Source organism: Scleropages formosus, chromosome 7, assembly GCF_900964775.1.
Source record: "Scleropages formosus chromosome 7, fSclFor1.1, whole genome shotgun sequence".
In the NCBI taxonomy this organism is placed as follows: Eukaryota; Metazoa; Chordata; class Actinopteri; order Osteoglossiformes; family Osteoglossidae; genus Scleropages; species Scleropages formosus.
The window spans coordinates 31,352,946-31,379,536 of NC_041812.1; the positions used below are offsets into that span (position 1 = coordinate 31,352,946).

The 26,591-nt window shown below is 41.8% G+C and overlaps 1 protein-coding gene across 1 annotated transcript in view; it reads right to left on the minus strand.

The window, feature by feature from the left end:
* Positions 1 to 24,850, minus strand: part of LOC108942003 (fibrillin-1-like) — a 53,895-nt gene extending 29,045 nt beyond the window's left edge. The window contains exons 1-23 of the mRNA XM_018765006.2: positions 24,606 to 24,850; positions 23,967 to 24,235; positions 22,497 to 22,579; positions 21,186 to 21,284; positions 20,432 to 20,527; positions 20,137 to 20,232; positions 13,115 to 13,312; positions 11,886 to 12,011; positions 10,335 to 10,460; positions 8,929 to 9,081; positions 7,209 to 7,469; positions 6,814 to 6,954; positions 6,393 to 6,512; positions 5,686 to 5,811; positions 5,107 to 5,229; positions 4,250 to 4,372; positions 3,326 to 3,478; positions 2,165 to 2,218; positions 1,954 to 2,079; positions 1,730 to 1,855; positions 884 to 1,003; positions 302 to 439; positions 48 to 98 (exon numbers count right to left, since the gene is read on the minus strand). Coding sequence (XP_018620522.2) covers positions 48 to 98; positions 302 to 439; positions 884 to 1,003; positions 1,730 to 1,855; positions 1,954 to 2,079; positions 2,165 to 2,218; positions 3,326 to 3,478; positions 4,250 to 4,372; positions 5,107 to 5,229; positions 5,686 to 5,811; positions 6,393 to 6,512; positions 6,814 to 6,954; positions 7,209 to 7,469; positions 8,929 to 9,081; positions 10,335 to 10,460; positions 11,886 to 12,011; positions 13,115 to 13,312; positions 20,137 to 20,232; positions 20,432 to 20,527; positions 21,186 to 21,284; positions 22,497 to 22,579; positions 23,967 to 24,127 — 2,800 coding nt within the window. The 5' untranslated portion in view covers positions 24,128 to 24,235; positions 24,606 to 24,850. The remainder of the gene's footprint in view (positions 1 to 47; positions 99 to 301; positions 440 to 883; positions 1,004 to 1,729; positions 1,856 to 1,953; positions 2,080 to 2,164; positions 2,219 to 3,325; positions 3,479 to 4,249; positions 4,373 to 5,106; positions 5,230 to 5,685; positions 5,812 to 6,392; positions 6,513 to 6,813; positions 6,955 to 7,208; positions 7,470 to 8,928; positions 9,082 to 10,334; positions 10,461 to 11,885; positions 12,012 to 13,114; positions 13,313 to 20,136; positions 20,233 to 20,431; positions 20,528 to 21,185; positions 21,285 to 22,496; positions 22,580 to 23,966; positions 24,236 to 24,605) is intronic.
* Between the last annotated feature and the right edge of the window lie 1,741 nt (positions 24,851 to 26,591).

A 26,591-nucleotide genomic window follows, 5' to 3' on the forward strand; every position in this document is an offset into this window, starting at 1 on the left:
GAAAGCATAGAATCAGTCAATTTCTCTGAATCCAGAAATAAACTAACCTTCACAAACTGTCCCCCTTACTCTGGCATATCCCTTAGAGCAAAATGGATCTGAAAGAAGAGGACAGGAAGATAAGATATCTGAGAGCCACAGATGTGCCCCCCTCAGACATACACGCAACAACATCCTATGGATTTGTCACGGTGTGTTGTGGAAGCATAAGTCATCCATTCAACACAAGTAAACACCTTTCTGTGACTATGTTGGTGGAGGTCATGGGTTCAGGTTTACAGAGTCTAGTCCGTGTTCTCACCTGGTTGGCACCGAGCACACGGGCTGCCCCAGGCTTCTCCTAGTGTTGCACAGCAGTGTGACCGCAATGTGGCCCCATTGATGTTGATCTCACAGTGGTTGTCAATCACCTTCAGCCAACATGAACCCTTTAAGGTTTCTGCAGATCAAGCAGAAATAAAGGATGCTTGGTTGTTTCAGGACAGGAGAATGGGTCATGATGTTTAATGTTAACAGAACGCTATTGTTATTGTTATTTTCTGACATAGTTTTGTAGCTTAATGAAAAACAAACTGGTGTGAACTTGTGGCACTGCATGCTTTACCACAGATAAGTCCTCAGACATAATTCAGGCTTGCCCTTTCAGTACATATTGGGCCACATCGCTCTGTCAACCCACAGAAGCAAATTATCAGCCAATACCAAGATTCAGCTTGCTGCCACACCCACTGTTACCACCTTGGCACAACACAACATTCAGTATGTAAAAATATAATACACACACATTGTGTTGCACAGTAACCTTGTAAACAAGGATAAGCATAGATAAACACATTACACTTATATACACATTCAGATTACCATCATGCTGACACTGACATACCTACACAGTGAGTTTGTGAACTGTCAAGCGTGCTGCCTGGTGAACACTGGCAGAAAAAGGACCCGATGGTGTTCTTGCAATCACCATTTATACAGGGGTTGGATTTACACTCATCCACATCTGCGAGAAACACAAAATGAGTTTCACTCCATATCGATCCATCACCCATCAGTTATCAATAACCACTTGTTCAGTGCAGGGTCTTGGTGCTCTGGAGCCTACACCATGGAAGCACATTGCATGAGGCAGAGTAGACTGAAAAGGGTAGCAGACCATCTCAGAGCAATCACACACACTCATTCATTCACTCATTATTCACACACACATAGGCTAATGCCAATTTAGTCATACACTCCACAAAATGGAGCGCCTGGAGGAAACCCACATAAACATGGGGTGAACTTGCAGACTCCTCACAGCTTGACCCAGACTTCTTTACACAGCGACCATTCATGCCCATGTCAGAACCCACAACTCGCGTGAAGTGCCAGCTCTTCCTGTTGCACCCCCATGTTACTCTTTACTTCACATCTAAGTAAAAACAGTTTCGGTCCACAAAGAAATAGGAAGAAGCTGTCAGTTTCAGCCCTAATCTGAGATATTAAACATAATCATCTTCACTCTACATTGTGGAAAGAAATATGTATTTAGTTTTCTTCCATATCTGCAGAATGTACAGCCCCTGCACCCGCATCCAGCTGTTTTTGGTCTTCGAGGCCTCTTAAATTACAAAAAAGGCAAGGCAGGCTAGCATCCTGTGATTCCAGAATAGGCTCCAAACCAGCACAAACTCTATCTAGGATAAGCAGTTATCATTGGTGAAGAAGAGACAAGGCGGGTGATGACCTTCACAAACATCAGATTCTGGCTGAAAGACGAAGCCTCTGGGACAGGTACATGAGAAACTGCCAGGTGTGTTCCTGCACTCCCCATTATCACACAGCAGCCGGCTCCTGGCACATTCGTCGATGTCTACAGATGGACCAAAACCAAAGCTGGTCAAAGGCATCAATACAGCATGAAGCTGCACAATGCAGAAACAGCCAGCCAAAGACGAGCAAGCCACCCACCTACACAGCGCTTGCCCGTGGAGTCCACCTCATAGCCTGCATTACAGTTACACTTGTATGTCCTCATCATGTTCTCACAATTTCCATTCTGACAGATTTCTGGGTCCAAAGCACACTCATTTATATCTATAATGTAAAAAAGGAAAAAAGTGAGGCACCCTATAAAATATATTTGAAGTTTATAGAATGAATGACGCCCAGTGACACCCACCTCTGCCATCGCTAGTGATTCCTACTCCATTACTGCAGAGCGCCTGGAACTCCGCTGAAAGACAAGCAAAGGTAGCATTTGCTTTCATTTTCAAACATGACAACATGTCAGACTCAACATGTGTTAAATGTACTACATTATTACTGACTGTATGGAGAGGGTACCCTTTCCTCAGAGAAAAAATTATGTTCTTGTGCTGAATATGTCAGGCTGGACTACAGTATTGTTTACTATGCATCTTGTAGACAGTAAATAGTTTTACCCCAGTATCAGAAAAAGACACAGAGGATGATATGGCGATGTGTTTGTTCATTACAAGGACATTTTTATCTTTAACAGAATTTTAGGAAGAGTACAAAAATAAAAAAAAACTTCAAAACGGTTGTGGAAATGGCAGTTGAATTATTCTGAGGCTGTTGATTGGCAAAAAATATTGATGTTGACAAGAAAAAGAATGCTTTTCTTTCTAACCCCGTTTGAAGGAGCTGAGACCAGCTGTCCCAGAGGAAGTCCTCTGTAAATATGACCACACATTCGTAGAAATTGTGCTTTTGTGACTCACTTTACTGAAATCCAGAACTGGAGAAACACCACCATAAATATCATCTTTTGTCTCTGCTTTTTATTGTGAGAACAACATTTCTGCAACCAATTAAGCCTGACCATGGGTTCAGGGAGTCAGGTGATCAAGGATGGACACTATACAATGTCTGTCTCAATTTTGGTGTTCTACACAATTTTCCATGCAGTAACCAAATGTGTTGGCACCAGTGGTCTTCTAATGTGAGTGCAGCAACACTGGTTTAGCTCCTATTCCAGATGCTATGATCTGTTCAAATGTGTCTGACATCCCGATCAGCTCACTGTGTTGATGAGGAAGATAAAAGCTAATCTAGCAGTGTGTTGTTTGGACAAAAGGAGGAACTACTTCTAGAACTCTGGAAAGAAAAGCTGGCTGGTTCAATATACCTTCCCAAGACCTTAACAGAAAGCAGAAAAAAAAAAAAAAAAACATCTCCTTGGTTATTTGGGTACAGATACACCCAGTGCTATCAGTTGTTGACTGCCTTACATAATCTCACAGGAAGAAAATACACCTGCAAAGCAAGCAAGGGACTCATACATTTGCTGGAGGGAAGTTATGGAAAACTGGCACTGTACCTGAGCTCTGTGAGGGGCAAGGCTGGCAGGGGTCCCCAAAGGCGTATTCAGGGTTTGAGCAGCAACACTCAGACTTTGTGACAGCACCAGATAAGGGCCGCACACACTGGCCCTGCTTATAGCCACCATAGCATGTGCTGCGTGTGTGTGTGTCTAGGAAGAAACACAGGGAGAAGAGATGTGACTTAAGGCTTCTGTTTAATGGAACAGCATGCTAATTGTGTGACAGTGACAGACAGACCTGATGGAATGTTCTTCAAAAATGACCTCACAATAGTTGTTCTTGTGACTAACATACGGATGTTCAAAAACTTCGTGGATAACATAAAAAATGAAGACATAAGCAGTACACAGGAATCCACATACAGCATTAACAAATGGAGAAAAAACTGACATGAACATAAAGTAACTGCATGCCATTGTACAATTTTGATGAATTTCTGGGTGATAAGAGACAAGAGATTAAGCAACATGTATTGAAGTCTGGGAAATATTACGTTTTTACAGTGAGAAAGTTAAAATCGATTCAATTATGTATTATTCCAAATATTTTTGTTGTACATTTAATCTAAGTCATACAAAATGTATGGTATTTATGCAAATGAATGACTCACTAACAAACTTCCTGTGTAAATTATTTTTTACAAAATAATTAATTAGAAGGATATATAGGAGTTTTATGTACCTACTCGTGTGATGAACATTGGTGCATAAAGTGGAAAGAAACAAACTAAGTTTACTTAAGAATCACATGTCTGCAACTGTCTCTTTCTCTTAATATAATGCACTAATTGTACTTCTCTGAGATGTACGTCGCTTTGAAGAAAAGTGCCTGCTAAATTAATAAATGTAAATGTAAATATAATCCCAAGTGTCAAGGAGTGGGACACAGTGATTCAATGTGCAAACAGGCATCAGACTTACCCACACACACACGTCCATCCAGTCCCACCGCCAGGCCGGACATGCATTCACAACGGAAGGAACCCTCTGTGTTTACACAGCGGCCATTCATGCAAATGCCTTGAGTTTCACACTCGTCAATGTCTGCAGTTGGATGGGCCATGAAGCCCAGGGTCACAATTAAGAAAGCAAATCAAACTGTTAGAGTCACATTACTTAAGAGTGTATCTTACAAAACTTTTAATGAGTAGCCCATCTTCATAAACAGAGAACAGTCTACACTCAACAGCAGGTTTCTAGCAGATGATGCTTTGGTACTGCCCAATATCGTCTACTTCTTTCAAGACCTCTGCTTCCACTGCACTTACTCTGACTCAGTTCAAATAAAGAGTGATTGTGTATTACAATTCTAAAATCAATTCTAAACTTATTATGTTAAAAAGAAAAAAATCTGAAGACAATAATAAAGCTATTATTTTTCTACCAAAAGCTGCAACTTTAAAAAGAAACAACCATATTTAAAAATCTTGCTCCAACACATTCATTTAATTACATGTTATTGCGCTATTACGTATTACTGGTACTGAGACACTGCAGGAATTCAGCTGTCTCTAGGGAAATGGTCAAATAAACAGACTTGCTTTCAGAACAGAAGGGATGTATTCTGCACCCTGATACCTTGCAGCAGTTTGTGCTCTATTTCTCTTGAAATCCAGGTCTGTAGTTTTTACCTTATTGTCTTTAAAACACATTAACTTCAAAAAGTGCAGCCACAAGAAAGTGACTTTCTGCTTAACGCTGCAGAAAAAAACATGCTTCTTCAGTGTGGCTTCTCTGGCCAAGTAAAATGGAATCTCTCAATGCCACAACCGACACACCTGTGCAGTACCGTCCAGTGGAGTCCAGGATGAAGCCAGGCTTGCAGATGCATTTGAAGCTGCCATCTTCATTAATGCATAGTCCATTTAGGCAGATGTTTCTGATCAGGCACTCATCTTGGTCTGAGAATAGCCATGTGGAAAAAACCTTGATTAGGTACTTAAACATTAAGGAACACATAGCATGTAGAAGGAATCTTTAAGACTGCAGGACATCTGCTGTCTCAAAGGATAGATAAACAGACCAATATCTTCATTGCTCTTTTTTGCTGTCAGAGTTCTGATGCAAATCTTATGACTGACGAATCTACAATGTAACAGCTCCAGTACAAGCTCTGTGACTCTGGGTTGTTAGTTACCCTCCACCATCCACTCACAATCACACTCTGCACTTCTCCTCATAATATAGGTAATTTATCGCAAAAAGCTGTAACACAACGACAAGAAGACACCAAAGTCTACAGGTAATAATTAAAAGAAATAATTAAAGTCAAGTTGAGACACCAGAATCAGAGCAAACATCAGGATGGAAACAACAAAGCCAAAGCATCAGTGTGACGATGTCGCCAGGTAAGCGACCTTGGCAGTTCTTCCCATCAGGCGAGACCTCAAAGCCGGCATTGCAGACGCAGTGGAAGCTGCCATCAGTGTTGACGCAGCGGCCATTGTTGCAAATCCGCCCATTGGCCACACACTCGTCCAGATCTGAAGGACACATGGGAGGTTTTGGAGGATGTCACTGAATCCCGTACTTCATTTACAGGTAGTCCTAATCCCACTATATCTGATACAGTCTGGCCTCAGAGCAGGAAGAAAGTTCTGAGCACAAAGGGATTGAGCTTGTCTTCAGAACATTAATAGTTCATGTTCCTATATAGACAGTGCTGTTTTACCTTGAGAAGAGTACATCCCCTAATTCATTTAACATCTAGCTTCAAAACATGATGAGGTAGCTGTTGTACTCAAAGATTACAGATTTGAATGCCAGTTCCAGCTTTAACACCCTTGAGCAACATACTTACCCTAAAGTTATATGAATGGGTAAATAATTCTAGGAAGTGTAACATTAGAAGTCGCTTTGGAGTAAAGTGTCAGATAAATGTAAAACTACAAAAATAAACATCATCTATGTAAAAACTGCCTATTTAAAAGGTAAACTAATAAACATTAAAATTCTTGGTTTTGCATTTGTTTGGTTCAGTGTTGTCTAGTTTGGATTTGTGTGGTTCATTGTTGTGGGGTTAATTGCACTGAGGTGTAAAGTTTTTTTGTAAACTTTTTCTCACCCCGACACTCGGTCCTAGTGGCAGTGCTCTGGAACCCAGGAGGACACTGACAGAAGTAGGAACCTGGCGTGTTCACGCACTGGCCATGTGTGCATGGGTTCCGCTGACACTCATCTTCATCTGGAGCACAGCGGCATTGAATGGATGCACAAAGAAAACTCAGACCACATGTCACAAAGCTGTCCTTTTAGAGCTTGGTGTTACAGAACAATTACAACTGATCACACAAGCACAAATTCTGTCTGAACACTGTGGAAGTGCTTTGAGAATGATTTATGAAAGTGACAAAGAATTTAAACATCACAGTTAAAAGCTTTCTATAGTAACTCGGTGGACATTGGTTTACCCCTATTCTGCCATCATTTATGTCTATGCTCTATTAAACTAATAATCTTAAGTGCTTTGTTTTACAGCAACACACCTACACACTCATCCTGCCTGTCCTGGCGATAGCCCATGTTGCATTCGCAGCGGTAGGATCCAGGAACTGGCACACAGCGGCCATTCAGGCACAGACGTTGGTAGACTTCGCATATGTTAGTGATGTTTTGGGGCAGGATTACTGTGGGAGGACCATAAAGCGAACAACCATCTTAGAGCAGATGCAAGCCACTCTACAGCTAACATCCTGAGAGGAAAGCTTGTTTTAAATTAGACCAATAGGTACTTTAAACTGTACAGACACCTGGGTTAGAAATTAACAAAATGAAGTATAAAGTTAAGCTATATAAACCATGTTTCATTAACAGTCCAGAATGCTATTTTTTCAAAACTGAAAATTATTGAGATCTTTTCACACTTTGTAAAAAGACATACCTGGAGGATGGACCTGGAAAGGAAACCGGATATCTGGTAGGACGGGTACTTGAGGTTGGCCAGGACCTCCACCCACATATACTGTTCCACCTGGCCTTCCAGGATCTGTTGGACTACCAGGACCACCATAGATGACTGGACCTCCAGGTCCCAATGGACCTCCAGGTCCCAGTGGACCTCCAGGTCCCAATGGACCCCCTGGGCCTACTGCAATCCCAGGGCCACCAAGTTGGACCTGAGTGCACAGATTCTGGTACTCCACTAGAAGTAAAAAGGATTACAGAAAACTTCAAACCTCAAAGACCCAAAAATCTTCTGAAGCATAAAAATCAAACCTCAACTTGTTCCACAGACACCCACACACACACACACACACACACACACATATATATATTTCATTACTGAAAAGCACTTCAGCACAAACAGAGAAAAGCAAAAATGAATCCCTGTAGCACAAAGAGCTGATGCTGTTGACATGTGATATGACCATGCAGGTTGGGAGATGGATTTTTTTTTTGAGAGCTGTGCAGTCCCAATATCCCTGCACTACACTCCAGCCCAGTTGGTAGCACTAATAAACATTTTCTTCATCTGTGTTCTCTTCAGTTATAACATTCTTGGCATTTGTTTTTGCCCTCCACAAATGCCAAAAAGACCTCTAATTAAACACACTTAATTGTTCATTGAAACCCCATGCATCTGTAAGGTTTACATTATTCCTAAAATGTACTTAAACTATAACTTGCTGTCCTGAAATTCAAAGTTGGAAGGACAGCTGGTAGTGTAGTGATTAGTGCAACTGCCTGCAGACCCAAAGATTACAGGTTTGAATCGCACCTACAACTTTGGAGAAAAGCTCTAGGTACATGAATAAATATAAGTTGTAATACTTTCTACTCTAAACAGAAGTTGGAATGGTAAAATGTACAAAACACAGTTGATTTATTTATTTTCATTTAATTGTGCCTTAGTTTTGGGTAGCAAATTAGGAAGAATATATTTTTATTTATTTGCTGGATTTCAGCAAATATGTTTTTTTTAAAACTCAAAATGTAATTAATATGGCCCTTAATGACAACACAGGTTTAGTTTGCAGAATAAATTATACTTCTGCTTTACACTTAAAAAGACAGCAGACAGCAAGTATAGTACAAGAAATCCTGGACTTGTGATATATGTAACCTAAGACGACCCGTGCCTGTGACAGCGATCCCATCAACCTTATATTATTTTTGAATCCTGATGTCAAGTCTTAACGCCTAACAACAATTGGTTCATCTGACAAACTATAACATTGGCTGGCAGCGCTGACACAAGGCACCCATAGTTCTTATTGACTCAGTAAGCCATTGCATTTTATTTACAAAAAACATTGTTTTATTTACAAAACTTTTTGTTTGTGATTCCGCTAAAGTTACTTTTTTTTACGTATGCTAGCAAGCATAGACATGAGTATTCTGGTGGTCCAGAAGAAAAAGTAAAAGAAAGTACATTTAAAAATTCAAGTTAAAATACTGTACTGTATTTATCTTACTATTATTCTATATTTACATTAACATGAATAATTAGTGAAAAAATGTAACAAAGCCTTGTTATACATACATATATACCTATTAAATTATATCCTTATGATTTATATAATACAGTACGAGAAGGCTTACGACTTTCAATAAAGTTGATGAAGTTTGCAGCTATTAGCAGCAGCTCTAGAAAAACTGACCTGTTCCTGCCACGGGGCACAGCTCCGGAGTGGACCCATCTGACCAACACCTGGCTCTATCACAGCAGCACTGTATTCGAGTCAGTAGCTGGGAGTTCTGGTTGGTGCAGCGGCCATTCTCAAAAGTGGCAAAGCAGTAGCCCACTCTGCTGTCTGTATGGGGACGAAGAAGCACACCACAAACCCAGGGTCAGCAATTTCCACATTATATGCTGTGCTGGCAACCAAGGAGAACAATGTATGTCTATGAACTCTTAATAGTCAAAACATCGCTAGCAACAACCACTGTCATCAAAACCTGCTGCCGAGAAAAGTGATAGGGACACTTGGCAAAGGAGCTGTTCTTGAAAGCACAACTAACTCAACAGCAGAAATTATTTTCAAACGTTCTCCAAAGACTTGGTCCCTGGGGCACAAAACAAGCTCTCTGTCCAAGATTCCGTCAGTGCGGTCTGAAATCTAGGCAGAAATCAGAATTGTTTTAATCTGTACTTCTTTTTCAGTGTTTCAGTAAAAGGTTAGGGCATGTTGTCTTATAGGGTCAAGACTTAAAACTGTCCTTTAAAACTCCAATCTGCAAGTTGGCAAGGTCCTTCTTCAGTTAACTGCACTACATTTTTTTTTTTACATTTGTTTAAAGGATTGAACATCTCTTAATGGTTAATATATACAAATGCTACTAGGGGAAATAACTTTCTTTTTCACACTCACACTGTGGGAAAGAACTTCTACAGTTTCAGTGTCACACAGTCATAAAATTCCCAAGTCCAATTTTCCGTTGGAAGGTAAATGTTTCAAAATTTGAAGCTGTACTCAGCACTGCCAAGGTGAATTAGTTTGAACTATGTTTTGTGAATAACTACAATGTTTTGTAATAAAAACCATAAGCGAAAGGATCTTTTTGTATCTTTACTGTCTCCTGGATAAATTCTTTCCCTAGACAAACCCTATCCTCATTCATCTTAAAGGTAGTGGTGTTTGTTTTAAATCTTTCTTTGCCTTGAAGTCAGCACTGTGGACTGATGGTTGGCAGGTTTATGTAGTTCTTAGCTGTTGATCTGGGCAAGGAGGGGGCTTCATGACACACATCCCTCATCCTTATCCATTCACAGTTACTGAACTGAATTCCTATGATATCAGAGGCAATGAACTGGTCTAAATTCTTGCAGTTTGAAATTGGAGAGGAGACAGCCACAGTTCAGCACAGACACTGCCAAACAGGAGTGAGAGGCTATCTGAAGACAGGTTTTTTCTTCAGCCATTCGAGAACCAGTCCATAGGTTTAAAAATGCCTCCTTACTTTCACTCTAGGCATAATTAAGCTTTGGTCTGCACAACCAAAGAGATTCCACTCCCTAAACCTCAAAAGGGAACAATCATTAAGCCCTCTCGTGGCTAGTCCTTACCAATGCACCTGGAGCCATCTTGGGATGTGAGGTACCCCTGAGGGCACTTGCAAAAGTAGCTCCCGATAGTGTTAGAGCACTCGCCCCCACTGCAGACCCCAGGAATAGTGACACACTCGTTCACATCTGAGAAAAGGTAGAAGGAAACAGATCCATTTAAAGCCCTATTATGTGTTGATTTTAGCACACTCTTGTATTAAGATTATCAAGAATGTTATAATTGCCAAACTGAAGCAACTTAAAACTGCAGATGTGACATAAAATATTTTATCAGTAGTATAAGACCAGCGCAGAAGACATTTTTATGGCAAATCTGTGAGTCAGCGTTAACTAGGGTTGCTGGGATTTTCAGAAAACAGTTCTCTACATGAATTCATGTTAGCAAGTACAACTGAGGCGAAATCTGATATTTATGTCTGAAGCTTCAGAACTGTTCTAGAAACCAGCTTATTTCTTCTAGGCAAAATGTAACACAGACTTTTAGCTGCAAATGATCACCACGAAGACATCTTTTACCGTTTTAGCAAATCTAATTTTGCAGAGTTATGGCAAGTCTGGAAGTCATCACAGTTCTTTGTTAATCGGCCAATAATTTTTTTGAGTTTTAATATCTAGTTGAACAAGGCTTTCATTTAAGTGCTTCAGAGATGCAAAAACTAACTTTATAGGAACTTGTTTATTATAACACAGACAAACAAACATTTAAAATACCCTCATTCTAGATGTCTTTAAACTTAAAAATCAAACTTATTTGTGAGCCAACAAACAACTTTCCATTTGAAGGGTTTGCACTTCAACCTAATCACCATGAGCCTTTGTGATGACTTGTCTGGTTTCTAACAACCGTGGTCCTCTCTGTGTACCCCAGCAGACAGCTCAGGAAGCACAGACACACCCATGTGGGAAAGACCAAACTTTCTCTGTGATGTTGAGTCTGTGGGATTTAGGAATGGAATGAAAGGCAAAAAACTGGACTAAAGAATACAAAAAAGATTGCACTGATTAACTTTACTCCTCTACATTCAGGCAGGGACAAAGGATTTAATATGACAAGGACAAGGTTACACAGAACAGAAAATATTTTTGTGCATGTCCATCAACCGCCTCATCAGGTGTTGTAAAAGTTAAAACACTCAAGCATATACCTGCTGCTGGAATACCTCTGTATAATGTGGTTAAGATGAAAAGTTGTATTGAATATCAAGATGTCTGAAATGAGTGATAATACACACACACACATTTTCAGAACCGCTTGTCCCTTACGGGGTCACGGGGAACCGGAGCCTACCCGGCAACACAGGGCGTAAGGCCAGAGGGGGAAGGGGACACACCCAGGACGGGACGCCAGTCCGCCGCAAGGCACCCCAAGCGGGACTTGAACCCCAGACCCACCGAAGAGCAGGACTGCAGTCCAACCCACTGCGCCACCGCACCCCCTGAGTGATAATATCAAAATAATATTATAATATCAAAAGCTTCATACACTGCACGGAATGAAGGCGTTAAAAATAAATAAATAGCAATAATGTTTTACTGCCACACGAACCTTACCTTCACACTTCTGAGAGATTTCGTTTAACTTGTGGCCAGCCGGGCACTTGCACTCAAAGGAGCCGATGGTGTTGATACAGTTTCCACCCTGACACAGCCCAGGAATGGCCTGGCACTCATCCACGTCTGCCAAGGACCAAGAACAACATCTTTTACAAATGCAAGACGTATGCTTTCATTTTCCAAGAAAGAATCCGTCTCTAAGGGAATGCTGCCTCTGTAAGCAGGGATGTACAAAAAATAATACAACAACACAGCTGAATTTTTGGACTTAGGTATACCAGTCTGTAATTATAACTTTTTGGTCTTTCCATGCCTGGAGATTTTAGTGTTAGATAGACTTTTAAGGTTGAGCAACATGACTGGCAGTTCTATGCCTGACATCATGGTAATAATAACTCTGCAAAACCTTTGGTACCTGAAAAAAAATGCTCAGCTGATCTTAACTGAAACAGTTTTCAGGGTTTCATAAAGTTATATTAACTCCAGTCTAGTCTAATTTGGTATCCTGTAAGAGGTCTCCAGATTCTTTCAGGGCAATTAGACAGAAAACAATAAAAAGAAATGGAAGTGGTATGTTTGAGAGGGAATATAATGACCTCAGAAGGAGGAGCTGAGGAGGTAAGAACAGCAATATTAGAGGAAAGGGGAACGCTTCCCAAGGAGCAGGACAGGACTCTAAGAGTCACTTGTTTAAACCCCACTCAGAGACACCCAGACAACGTGCCATTTAAACAGCTGGCGTTATCACTCAAGAGGCTAAAGGCAGCACATGGACCTTCCAAAACACACTGGGAGACCAGCCCATTCCACATCTGGAGGACCTCTCTAGACTTGACAGGCCCTAAACAATGGCTTCCACAGGGAGTCGCTCAATAAAACTTCTGTGGTGGTTCCACTCCTCCTCCCATTGCATTCAGAGTAGAGTGCTACACCGAAAAGTGGAGAGTAGCTCAATTCATCTCAAACTAGTGCAGGGTTCCAGCCTATTAGGGGCTGTGTACTGAATAATTCAGTATCTACTCAATAGTAATCCCTAAAAATGTTATCATTTGTAACCATTCTTAACCTCTGACAAAACTGAAGAGATTTAGACAGGACACCATTTTATTCTATGTTGTCTTTATGAACCCTAAAGTAACCCAATACATGGACTTTGAGTCCAGAAGACACAGTAACTCAGCTTGGAGCTACAGTGGTGTAGCACTATGTTAGAGGACAGGACCTACCTTGACACGCCCCGGTGCGATGGTTGGGAATAAAGCCCCTGCGGCATGGATGCGGCTGAGCTGGACACATCTCGCAGGGGTGTCCCCAGGCACGCCCCACAGTGGCACAGCACAAGCTCTTTGTGCACACAATGCCGGTCAACTGACCTTGGCACATCTGGTTGCTCACGGAGGCAAAACAGGGCCCCGTCCTGTAATCTGCAAAACATCATACTGATATGACATTATTTAGCTACTTAGGAAGCATTGTTGCTAAAGCATCTCACAAACACTTGCCACACCAAGCTCTTTTATTAGCTATACCAGGAAGTATTTCATGGACTCTATTCAGGTTAAGTAATTCATTCAAGCATACAAAGATCCCTCATGGGGCCTATATAAAGGACACACTCCAAGTAAACAGAAAGTAACTGAATATTCAGTTTTATTTTCCCAGAAATACACAATGCTCCAAAAGAACATCCACTTATACATAGTCTGTCTCCAGATTTCTCACAGACACGCAATAATATTGAGCAGTCTCATGACCTCATTACCACCTCTGCTGACTGGAGGTTTTAAACACCTCATTCAGTCTCAGCATTAAGACACAAAGTGCTTAGTTCATACAATTCAAATGAAATGTAAACTAAAGATTTACATCAGCAGTGTGTGAGCCTCACTGCTTCTAATTACATATGGGAAATGTCCAAATTCATAAAGTGTTTCCACATTTTTTTAAACAGACAACAGACAGCATAGGGAAAGAACTCGAAAGCAGAACAAAATCATGCTGCATTCCAAAACAACAATTACCCAAACAAACAGGACTCTGTGCACGCTCAATAGCAAAAATTCCAAGTGTAGCTGGTCATGTACACAGCTTTTCCAGCACATTCTTCTTTTTATTAGCATATAAAATATTTGGAACAGAACTTAGGTCATTCTTTAAGCACTTTTCCTGTTGCAAAATGCAGCAATGGCCGAAAGCAAGTTTATTGTCCACAATAGGGAACTGCCAGCCAGCTCAAGGTTGTTCGTTCGTGTTCAAGTTTGAGTTCCGTTCAACTTCAGCATACAGACATTGAGACTCCAGCTGATTCCTGACATTCGTTTTTTTCCCAAAATGGACAGAAAACCAAATGTACTCCATATTATGCTGAGGACCTGATGAATTTATGACAATAATTCAGATAGACCACCAAGTTCCACAGGGTGAGAATTACTTGATTCATTACACTGCAGCAATATTTCAAAGAGAAAAATGTTTTACAATGCAGCATAGCAACCCTTTTGGTTGAAACAGCTAAATAAGGTACTGAAAGAAAATCTGACATCTGTCCATCCAGGCATTATCAGTAACCAATTATCCAATGTCGGGCTGCAGGGTCTATCCCAGAAGCATAGAGTATGAGGCAGAGTAAACCATAGAAAGAACACCCTTTCATCTTAGGGCAGTCACACAAAAATTCATCCACTTAGATGAAGGGCAATTTAGAGCCACCAGTTCACTTGAAACACATCTTTGGACTGTTGGAGGAAACTGGAGCACCCTGAGAAAACCTAAGCAAAGACAGGGAGAACAAGCAAACTCCACAAAAACTAAGCCAGACTGTAACGCACATCCAAACCCACAACCTAGGAGCTGTGACACATCAGCACAACTTGTTGTGGTAATATTTGGAACACAGCTTAGTTCATTTTATTTTCATAATTTAACAATAAGCAGACAATAAATGTGCTTCTCACCCATGGCTGCATTTTGCAACTGGAAAAGTGCTTAAAGGGTCCAGTGAGCTCATGTTTCTTCATGTTCAGGTCTGAGCCTTATTGCACCACTGTGCCATCTTAACAGCTTTTGGCACATTTGTTTACAAATCTGTGAATGTTACATACAACCTCACTGCTACTTTTAGGAGGCCATCAGATCAGCCAGGAATTGCCATATATGTGCTCTTTGTATGTTTACAAAAGTGAGATGCAGATGCATGCATGTTTAGGCAGTGAACTGACACCCAACTTTGTAAGAACTGTGGCTGTGCCTAGCTGCTAGGCTATTGGAGCACTGCTCTGTGGGGACTGCAGAAGTGTCCTCCCAGCGTTTGCTCACACGTCACGTCCAAGCACAACTGTGGGATCCCACAGGCTCTCTCCAAACATCTGGGAGCAATCAGTCACGTGCAGTGCCAAGGCCCACTCATTCTCAGGGCTCAGAGGAGAGCAGCGATCGATGATGGGGGGGGGGGTCACATCACCAAAGTTTACAGACTCTGCAAAAGCACAACATCACCACCCATTCTTTCAGCCCTCTTTCACGAAATTGCATCAAATGTCTCCCATCTAGCAAGGGCAAAGTCGTGGCTATTCTCACCTTGGTGGGCCTGTGTCCTGGACATACATTTAAACACATTCACACAGACAAGCAACACACAACTGACTCAGTTACTTCTCGCCTCAGGTTTAATTTTTCTGCTGTAATACTGCAGAGTCTGACAGAAATCCTATTTCTCTTCTTGGCAGTGAGGTCAGTTCTCCAATTTATCTTCTTGAAACAATACATGAGGTGAATGAAACAATAACCCTTCAATTAATTGGGTTATTTATACTCTTGACTTCAACTTGGATTTATTAAAATACACTCCAAGTACTCTAACTACACTATGAAGGTTTGTTGAAAGACCACTCCTCTTTACATCTGCTGTAGTCCAGAGCTGCCACATAAGGATTCTGGCCAATTACTGTTCATTTCCTCAGGAAGGAGCAGTCATCTGAAGAACGCAAGGTGTGAGACATACACCTTCATCCTGCTCAATCATCTAGTGCTTCAGAGAAGACAGCGATATCTCTGAGTTATCTCAGACCACTGATCAAACTGAGTGTTCTGGGGCTGGCTGACTGCCACACCTCAGAAAATAGTTAAACTTTTTTTGACTAATACATGAAACTAAATGACGTGGAACCACAGTTTAAACTTCTGGTGTGTGCTCTCAGAAAAGCCAGGAGTTGCCACATAAATGTCTCGTCAACACTTAGACATATGGCTGTAAAGCTGAGTGTACACTGAACTGAATATTTAACATCATACGTAGCGGTTTCTGGGGTCCTCATCTGTTTGCACGTCATCTGATTCTGCATAATACGGAAACCGGTCAGAAGGTGACTAAGGTTGAACCTGCAAGTCTGCCAAAACATCAGCAGTTCTGGCAGACTTGCAGAACTGCTTGCAAACTTGTTGCTGTTTAAAGAAGGCTGCATTGGCTGAGGGAGCAGAATCACTAAGTACTGAAGCGTCTTGGATGCAGCGCAGACCTTTCCATTAACTGGATGACACAACTCACTTCAACGGCTTAAGCCAGTTAATAATTAATATTCTCCTTCTGCACTGGTGTAGCAGTTAATCACAGTCAAACTTGTCAAGAAGCAAAGGCTGTTCAAAGCCTTGGTTGGACGTTCTCCTGCTAAAAACAAAACAATCTGTGCACTGACGTGTACCTTTCTGCATGAGCAAGGAGCAGCCTCTACATGCCCCTCTCTGTGCGTGTTCTGGGGATTGACTTCCTTCCAATTCCAACACAAATTAAACTAGTGTAACTGGAGCTGGCTATATTCATTGCAAAGACAAATTTGTCATGCATAATTGCTACCCAACAGGAAAACGCTTGGAGAAACAAAGTTGTAATAAGATTCACCAGATAACGGCAAGGAGGGCTGGAGAGTAATGGAGTAACCAGAATTCCTGAAGGTTAAGTTCCACTTTGCCACACGCAGACAGCACATAAGTTTTCCACAGCAAGTATGGCATGATATTATCACCATATACACATACACACACACTTCCTGAACCGCTTGTCCCATACAAGGTTGCGAGGAACCGGAGCCTAACCTGGCAACTCAGGGCATAAGGCTGGAGGGAGAGGGGACACACCCAGGATGGGACGCAAGTCCGTCGCAAGGCACCCCAAGCAGGACTCGAACCCCAGATCCACCAGAGAGCAGGACCCGGTCCAACCCAGTCCAACCCACTGCACCACCGTTCACCACATACAGATAATCCTTTATGTTAAAAAAAAACTGAAATCAGGGAACGTGAACTCATACTGGACTCAGTACACATGTAGCATTTCAAACATACAATTTTAACCGAAGGAGCACGACAAGGCCTCACTAGTCCCACTGACATGAGTCACATCACCCAAACAACGGAAGTTATTTAACCACACTGAAACAATGACTGAAATACTGATTTAACTGAAAACAGCTAAACAAATAATTCAGTGTATTTGAGATCCCAAAACACAAGGAATTCATTTTTAAGAAAACTATAACTGACTCAGAAAGTCCATAGGCAATATAATGAGGTATTTCCAGGTAGAGTAGCAAAAACTGGAAGTATGTCAAACAGGCACATGGAGGTAGCGTTGATCATGTTTCTAACTCAAAAGAACTACAGACAAAAGTGTCTAGAACCACAGCTCAGCTGTACCTCATGAGTGCCAACCTTAAATCAATAAATTTATTGTAAAATTAAGAAAAAAAATTATCAGTAACAGTACAAGGCACAAGGCAAACAGGAATCAATCCCTGTAGGTTAATTCAAAGGTAACCAGGTTTCTAAAGTGAAAATGAAATGAAACTTTGGAGATGCGAGTACACTGAAGTACACCTGGCGTGTAGGACAACAGTCAAGCAGCACCCTTCAGCATTTGCATCTTTGTAAGTTCCTTCCCAAGTTTAGAAACAGCCAATATTGGATGTGAGGATAGAAACTCCAGTTGTATTTTGTCTTCCTTCGGTTTAAATACAGAAAAAATTTCAAACCAGGGGGCGTGGTGGCACAGTGGGTTGGACCGGGTCCTGCTCTCCAGTGGGTCTGGGGTTCGAGTCCTGCTTGGGGTGCCTTGGGATGGACTGGCATCCTGTCTGGGGTGTGTCCCCTCCCCCTCCAGCCTTTCACCCTGTGTTGCTGGGTTAGGCTCCAGCTCCCCGCAACCCCATATGGGACAAGTGGTTTCAGATGGTGTGTGCGTGCATGTGTGCGTGCGTGTGCGTGCGTGTGCGTGCGTGTGCGTGCGTGTGCGTGCGTGCGCGTGCGTGTGTGTGTGTGTGTGTGTTTCAAACCTTAAACAGATCCATGAGCTAAAAGACACCCCAATCAAGTGGTGTATCACATATTCAGAAGGCTTAAAGCAAAGTGGGTCAAGGTCTGGTAAAACTGAGACTGTTTGGCTGTAACAATGAGGAAAAAATGGAAGACAGCTATGAAAACTTGTATGCAGTGTATCTCCATGCTTCTAAAAGCCTGGGTGGTACAAAGTTTCACTTGGTGAAATGCCATATTTCTTCTCCTTAAAATACACCATTTTGATTATTCATGTGGGCTGTTATTTAACAAAACATTCAATTTTTCTTGTCCATCTAATCTGTTTCACTTAAAAACAAAAACTGAGTAACTCCAGCATGCATGTGGAACCCAACAGATAAAATACAAAAAAAATTAAAATATAAACTATTTTATATAAAATAACACACACACACATTTTCAGAACCGCTCGTCCCTTACGGGGTCACGGGGAACCGGAGCCTACCCGGCAACACAGGGCGTAAGGCCGGAGGGGGAAGGGGACACACCCAGGACGGGACGCCAGTCCGTCGCAAGGTACCCCAAGCGGGACTCGAACCCCAGACCCACCAGACAGCAGGACTGCGGTCCAACCCACTGCGCCACCGCACCTTATATAAAATAACCTACATGAAAATCTAATATCAAATCTCCACAGATTATAGCTGGGGTGATGAGTTCAAAAGCGTATTTTTGAAAGACCATCTTTCTGGAGTGGAAGTGGATTGGGATACAGATTGGGATACAGATATTACACTGTTACTGGTTCTCTTCTTGACTGTATGTTTGTAAAAGCTGTGTTCATATCCTCTGTACAGAGTTGTAATTACGTATAATAATAATACATGAAAGGGGCTCATATATAGTACAAAAAGGAGCTGAAGTAACCATGAAAGTGCAAAGAGCCAAAGGAGCGATGTTCTCCCACCCTACTAATAATAGAGTGTTGGTGGCAGAGAGTGTGAGAGTGTATAGTGGCAGAATAAATATTTCCTGACTACAGCCCTGTCTAAGCCATTTACTTCACCCATAGCTACAACATAATTTCCTTGAGGGAAGAGATTCAAAGAGTAATGAGTGCAGCTCCACAAAGCATCAGGAAGTGAGGGAAGCAGACCTCTAATAAAAGCTGTGGTGAAAGAACAAGTATTTTTTCTAAGCTAGTAAACAATTCCAGAAACTGCTGTGTAACAGATTTTTCTTCTGTTCTGTGCTTAAAGATTTCTAACACACCAGTGGATTTTATTGTGTCAAATCTCAGTCGATGGACTGGGACATCACATGGGACCAGAGAAGACCTACAGATCACAAACACGCTTCACTCAAATTGGCTTATTTTTTAAAGCTTTGAAGTGATTTCCCTTGTCTCTGTACACGCAAATGTGGAGATCTCTGCTCTGAAAAAAACTGTAGAACATCCAACTGTCCATTACAAATCACAGAGCCCTTTAAAATAGCTAGAACCAGATGTGTGGAAAACAATGTTCTCTGTCTTTGTGAGGTTGGAACTAAGAGCAATTGTGAGACACACACCAAGGGAAGGCCAACGGAAACTAATGTCAAACATGCGGAGAGATAACCTTGAACACAGTCTGAATAGAAAAGCTATCATTTAAAAAAACCACTATAAGCAGCTACTTGTGTAATGTGTGCTGGTTTATACAGTGGTATGAGATGAACTGAACTCAAGAGTCATGTCTTGATCAATGCACTGTTGCATTGTTTTATGACATGTACATCGCTTTGGAGAAAAGCCTTTGCCAAATGAATCAATGCAAATAAATGTAAATGTGAATAAATGTAAATGTAGCAGGAAAAGTAATGTAGAAAACCTTGTGCAACTATGGCTTCCATTCCTTAGACTTCATTTCAGGGTAAAAATGCAGAAGTCAACTACCTTGAAAAGAGCTCTCGAGCAGCCTACCTCTCTCACACTGGGCCCCAGTGAATCCATAGGTGCAGGCACAGCGATTGGGAGCCACACATCTCCCCCCATTCAGACATCCATTTTCACACATCGCTGAAGAATGAAGCATAAAAGCAAAAACTGAGCACTTATATCACTCATGCTAAACAGAAAGGAAAAAGAAATACTTTAAAGAAGCTGCAGCTTCACAACTCTTATTATATTCTAAACCACAGTAACCGCTAAACAAGTCTTGCAGAAAGGGACCAAAGCTTTTGTGGCCATAGCAATGACGTGTGAGTGTTGTCCTTACGTTGCCCACAGTGTGCTCCGCTGTAGCCCTTCTGACAGAGGCAATGGTCCTCAGCACAGGTGCCTCCATTCATGCAGCGGATATTGCAGTGCTGAACTGTGTCAAAAAATAGATTCACAGGTCATAGAAATTTGCCAATTGATTGCCATTTGTAAGTACCACTGTACAGCATTAAAGACTATTTTGATATAACCGTTATATCTCGGTCCAAAATATTTACCATACCAAAGTAACATTATCCTTATTTCACAAAAAAAATGTATTTATATATTTTGTGTATTGAAAAAACTCAACAGTACATGCTGGCATGGGCTAGAAAAGTTTTCAAGTATGCCTTAACAAAGACTAATTGAATCACAGAACAGTACTGCGGATTTCTGTTCTTTGAGCTATAAGAAAAACAGAGGGGATAAGAAGGGACAGGAAATGACATCATCTGTCAAGCAGCAACAGAACTTTAAACCACAAATTCAAATGAAGCCGTCTTCTGCCAAAAGCTAAATCACATCCCCAGTGAAAATCACGGACATTTATTCTCAATCATTAAGAAGGGAAACACACCAAAAAAATTCCCTCAACACTTAAAAAAGCCCTTGAAGAGTAAATGTGATTGGGTTTTGTTTTTCCACACAATCTGATACTCCTTCCCATGAAAGTAGTAAAAGTGTAGCCTGATGTAATGGAAGGCCTCTGTCTGTAATGTTCAGTTTCGTACCTCCCGTGGCTGCCATGGCTTTTTTCTATGAATACCTACCTGATTTTGAGCCACAGGAAGGCGCGATCTGTCCACTGGGGCATGTACACATGTTGGGTCTGGAGCAAAAGCCGTCCCCACATGAGCTCCGGCAAATAGCTGGCATGAATCAAACAAAGCAGATCAAGAAAAAACTGAGATGTCAGGTTTCTACAGTGGAGTCAAGCACAAAACACAGTAACAGTGAAGTCTGACTACACATAGGCAACTGGGCAATACCTGTATAAGACAACCTGCACAGAAAAGTCAAAGTAAAGCAACCTACAAGTGTCCTACATCTCTGGGAAATCCTGCAGAAAAGCCGGGAAGACATGTTGGTAAATTTTCTCCTGAAAAAACTAATTTCCAGCAAGTGAACTAACATTTTTCAGTAGCACTGTATATACCACATACAAGATGAGAACAGCAGTGATGTGAAAATGTATGTTTCATTCTTTGAACTGATGCTCCTTTATACTTCAAACTCATTACTGTATTTATGAGGGCAGAGTTCACAGTAGGTCTAAGGTCTACAGGCAATGAAGCCGTAGCCCAAACAAATGATATGACAAACAAAAGGTCACTCCTCTCATTCAGAGAGTGTGTGTCAATCCAACACGCTCACCCGATGAGATCAAACTTAAAGGATGACCATGGTCCTTTCTTCTTGCTTTCTGGTTGTTAAATAAGTATCTTTACCAGGACTGGCTCAGTGCATGATGTTTGTGAAACCACAATCACCAAGTGGCGCACTGACCAACAATCATCTGCAAATTATACCTCATGTGGATAGGGATGGTATTGTTCTAGTTAGAAAAAGAAAACTTAAATACTTCTGGCACAGAACACTTGCTCAGAGAACCCAAGGAAACAAGCTGGCCACTGCACAGAAACCTTCAAAACCACAGAACTCCACAGTCAAAGCCGCATAACTAGACAGTGGTTTGTCGCTGTGTGGGTCCTGATGACGTTACCCTTCTTTACTAGTTTGATCATTGGAAAACACAAACATGCCCTGCATTTGCATGCTGTTTTTCCCTGGTGTATGTTTCTTTTTTGCATTCTTGCATTGTTGTGTCGTGCAGCATGCTTTCTGTTGTGGGTGTGTCAGGGCAATATTGAAAGAAAACATCCACCCAGAATTTTTTTCCTCAGTCATCCATCTGCTGTGGATGAATGCAGAAACTTTTATGCCATTCCTTCAGCCAAATGTAACATCAGACCCTGACAACAAGGGGCTTAGTGGCAGAAGGATGGGGAAGGCATAACAGATTACCCTCACACTGGCAAGTTGGGTGGACTGAAACCCACAGATATCAAGACTGTACGTACGGACAATACACTGGTTTCCCCCGGAGAGGGTCTTCCATCCGGGACAGCAGTAAGCATTGAAACGCGATCCACAAACATTAGGTCTAAACAAAACAAACAGACAAACAAACTCTCCTCAGTGAATTCATGCTGTGCTTCATTTCTTTGTACAGACTCATGCAAGGCTCTAAGTCTGCTTATTTAAGATACTTAGTCCAGCAGAGAGAGAGAAGTTCACAGCACTGACTGTGCTGATTGACCATCCACAGCACCTCAACGTAATAATACCATCTAGTGGCTTGAATTTTTACCATCGGAACATAAAAAACATGACATTAAAAAATAAAGATATAAAGCAAGGCAAAATAACCCAACTGTAATCGCTTGGCGCACATTGTTTCATATTAAAATATAAATGGATCGTTTTGCTAATGATTGCCCATAACTGTTATGATTCACCTCTGAAAATATCTCTTCATTGTTTTATTTATAAAAATGTTTCCTTGCAATCATCACGTACACCTATTTGTTCTTCCTGGTTGCTGAAATTTCAGTAAATGTCTACTTTGACTATTGTTTAATGTCTGTAAGCTGCAAATGACTCCTCCATTAAATTCACTTTTTTGCTGTGCAGTGTGTTGCGTGTAACCTTATAAGGTTTGGAGCGTTGACAGGACAAACACAGTACAGAGGGACCAGTTAAAAATACAGAAAAGATACACGTTATTATATAGTTTAGGTCAAGAACTGGAGGGACTAACTGACAGTGGAGTTGTGGCCTTTGGACCCAAACTTTCACAGGTTCGATTCCCATCTCTGGTTGTAATACCCTTGAACAAAGGTACCTATCCTTGAAAAAAAAGAAAAAAAATTGCTCCGCAGCTGTCAAAAATGAGCAAGTAACTGTAAATACCTTAACACTGTTACTTACTGTAACTCGTTATGGACCATAATGAATCCAAATGCAACTGCTGCAGTGTAGTGTTTCGCAGCGCTGTCAGGCTAACCATCCCCTCTGTACCTTACTAAAATTTTAGCATTTAAAAGTTTAACGTATTTTAAACAAAACATAATGCGCCTGCGCGTTTGGTTACAGCAAGAAAACTAAATGGAAATGTATGGAACTGTCAACGTAAAATACTAAGCACACCTCGAAGATGCGCTTCTGTAAAATGGTCCTCTCACGTGAAGTTGTAATAAAGTCTGCAGAAATTAAGCACGAAGCGTGTTTGTGAAATACTGAAATATTGAAAAATCTTCCCAACACACTTCTGACTTCAGCCTCGACGGCCAAACCTACGACAGGCGGCTGAGGGGATTTTGTAGTGTATTATGTTCAGGAAACGGCATGATTCAAGACTCCAAGTCCCTCAAATACTGACTGAAAACGCGAGCGCTGCTCTTTCGAAATGATGTGTTATCCACACATGCCGCAAAAGAGCCTTACTTTTCATAATTACTGAGAAACGCCGCTTGCGCGACATGTTTTACCCCTTCAGCACATCTGGAAAGCCGCCTCTTCGCTTCGCCCGGCTCGCGCGCGGCGCTTCCGTCCCGCCGTCCCGCGCGGCAGCGCCTCGCTCCGCTACGACGGACAGCGACAGCACGGCCGCGAGCCCCAGGGAAAAGCGCAGCAGCCGCCCGCGCCACATGACCGCTTAGATGTTCTTCTCGCGCCGATCCACTTTTCAAAAGAGACGGAAGGGGTGATACGAAGCGTTCCGATTCAGAGCTCCTAGTCCTGGGTCCAAGTTGCCGCCCTGGGCACAAGTCAAAGTTGCGAAGACAGAAAGTTTCAAGTTTTTCCACTCTGTCAGCTGAGCAGCCCAGAGAGTGCAGAGGATTCTTCAAAAATGTCACCTAGATGTTTGACACCGCACTCCAAAAACACATGATTATGTCAAGTTAAAGTCACCTATTCCTAAGTAAACTATGGCAAATGTACATCGTGATGCTACGCTACATGTAACATGTACCTCCTCTCCGGAAAAGAAAATATTATGTAGAGTTTACATTTAAACAGCTGCTGTGGAACTCGCTGGATGGCAGTAATAAGGCCAGTGAAAGGAGAAGATAATTTCATGAGTAGTAAGTCGGGTGAGGAGCGTCATCACCATCTCATTACTGTACCTTTCTCTCAAGGAGACGTCTGAGTGACCGCCGCGAAGGACATTCAGGGCAGCTGGGCCATTCTGCAGGGAGGGCTGAGATGAGCTGCTGCCTCCCTCTCAGACTCCACTCGCTTTTTCTCACTCCCACCCCATCCAGCCCTCCGCCTCACCCCACAAAAGCCCGCGCCTCCTGCCTCGCGCCTCCGCTTCTCCTCCGCCGGTCTCGAGACAGTGAAAAAACTCGCCGGAAAGAACAAGCGAAGGCACCGGCGGCTAAACAGTTAGTTTTAATGTTTATAAAATAGACACATTCCAGAAATTTCCACGGTAAATGAGTCAGTCTGAAAGCCCAGCTTTTTTTTTTTAAACTCTAAAATGGGGCCATTAAGACTGAGTTGTACCTGTGCGGGCTTATTTTGTGCTCGCGTACTCAAGGAACAAAGCGAGAACTGCATGCAAAACATCGAAAGCTGGCGCTAAATACAACGATTTTCTCTCAAAATAGACACTGTTATCAATACAATAGCGCAGCTGTAAAATTTCACAGAAAAAAAAAAAATCACGGAGACGTTATCTTAACCAAAAAAAGTGGGTAAATAACAATATATGAAATAATCCGTGAACACAAATGCAGCTCCCAGCTGTTTTAGCTCCTCTGTTTGCCTAGTGGCTCAAACAGGTGAAGAGCAGCTCCTGCTATTAATTACTGTACTGCCCATATTCACTCTTCCTTCATTCTTAGTTGTATCACCCTCCTAGGTAAAAAACATAACGTTTTTTCTTCACTGGAATAAAGAAGAATGTTTCAGGAGAAAGGTTTACATTCATAAAGCCATTTTACTTCCCCTTACTGTATTGTGTTACTTTTGCATACCAAAGTTTATGGGGTATAATGCTCTGCACATAGAAGTACTGTATTGTTGACATTTTCCTAATTTTACCTGTTGCTCTCACCCACAATGACTTAGTTGACAAAAAAATATAATACTAGACAGTAATACTCAGAGTAAAATGATCATATCTTTAATCAGACTCGATCGTTATAGTGTCTGGGTCTGTTTATTGGTTTGAAAGTAAATATAAGGTGGAAGATCATTTACATTTTTTTTTTTTAGCAGACACTCTTTTCCAAAGTGACTTCCAATGAACTCTATGTAGTGTTATGAGCCCACACACCTTATTCACTGCAGTGACTTACACTGCTAGATAGACTACTTACAATGGGTCACTCATCCATACATCAGTGGAACACACTCTCTCTGTCACTCACACACTATGGGTGAACCTGAAAGATGAATAAATAAGAAACTTCTATGATAGCTGTCATGTCTCCCTGCAGAGGTCAAGAGCTGAGAAGGAAGAAATAGCAGTTATCTAGTCCTGGGCTTTTTCTAATATGCATTCATTACTTATTAGTTTGTTTTTGATAACCACTCGTCCTAAGCCTGGGAGGTGGTCCAGAGTTTATCCCAGAAGCATAGGGCAGAAAGCACAGTACATCCTGGATGGAACACCAGTCTATTTCAGGCCAATTCATATGTCATGAATTACATGTTTTTGGGCAGGGAGGAAACAAATGCAAACATGGGGAGAACTGTCAGGGACACAGGTGCAGGAGACCGGAGGTAGGACCCAACTGCGGGATTGTTTATTGTTTGTTCGAAGGGCAAGGCAAGAATTGTGGTTGGGAATAGGCGAGTGTCAATGACTCGATGAACAAACGTCGTATGAAGGGATGTGGTCGAAAACCGAAGCCGTGGTCGAGGTCTGGACGTCAGGACTTGGGGGGGAGGAGACAGGGCTGGGGCAACGAGACAGAAACACAGGACGAAGGACGAAAGATGCAAACGCAAAGGGGATGGTTGTCTCAGAGAGATTCTGCAACCCGGGAGCTGTGGCGTAGCTTTTTATATTTGACCCCGCTAAGTCCTGCCAAGTGTGGTAGACCACTGTGCGGTTGGGGTCGTGATAAGATCATGCAAAGTCCACACAGAATGGCCTGAAT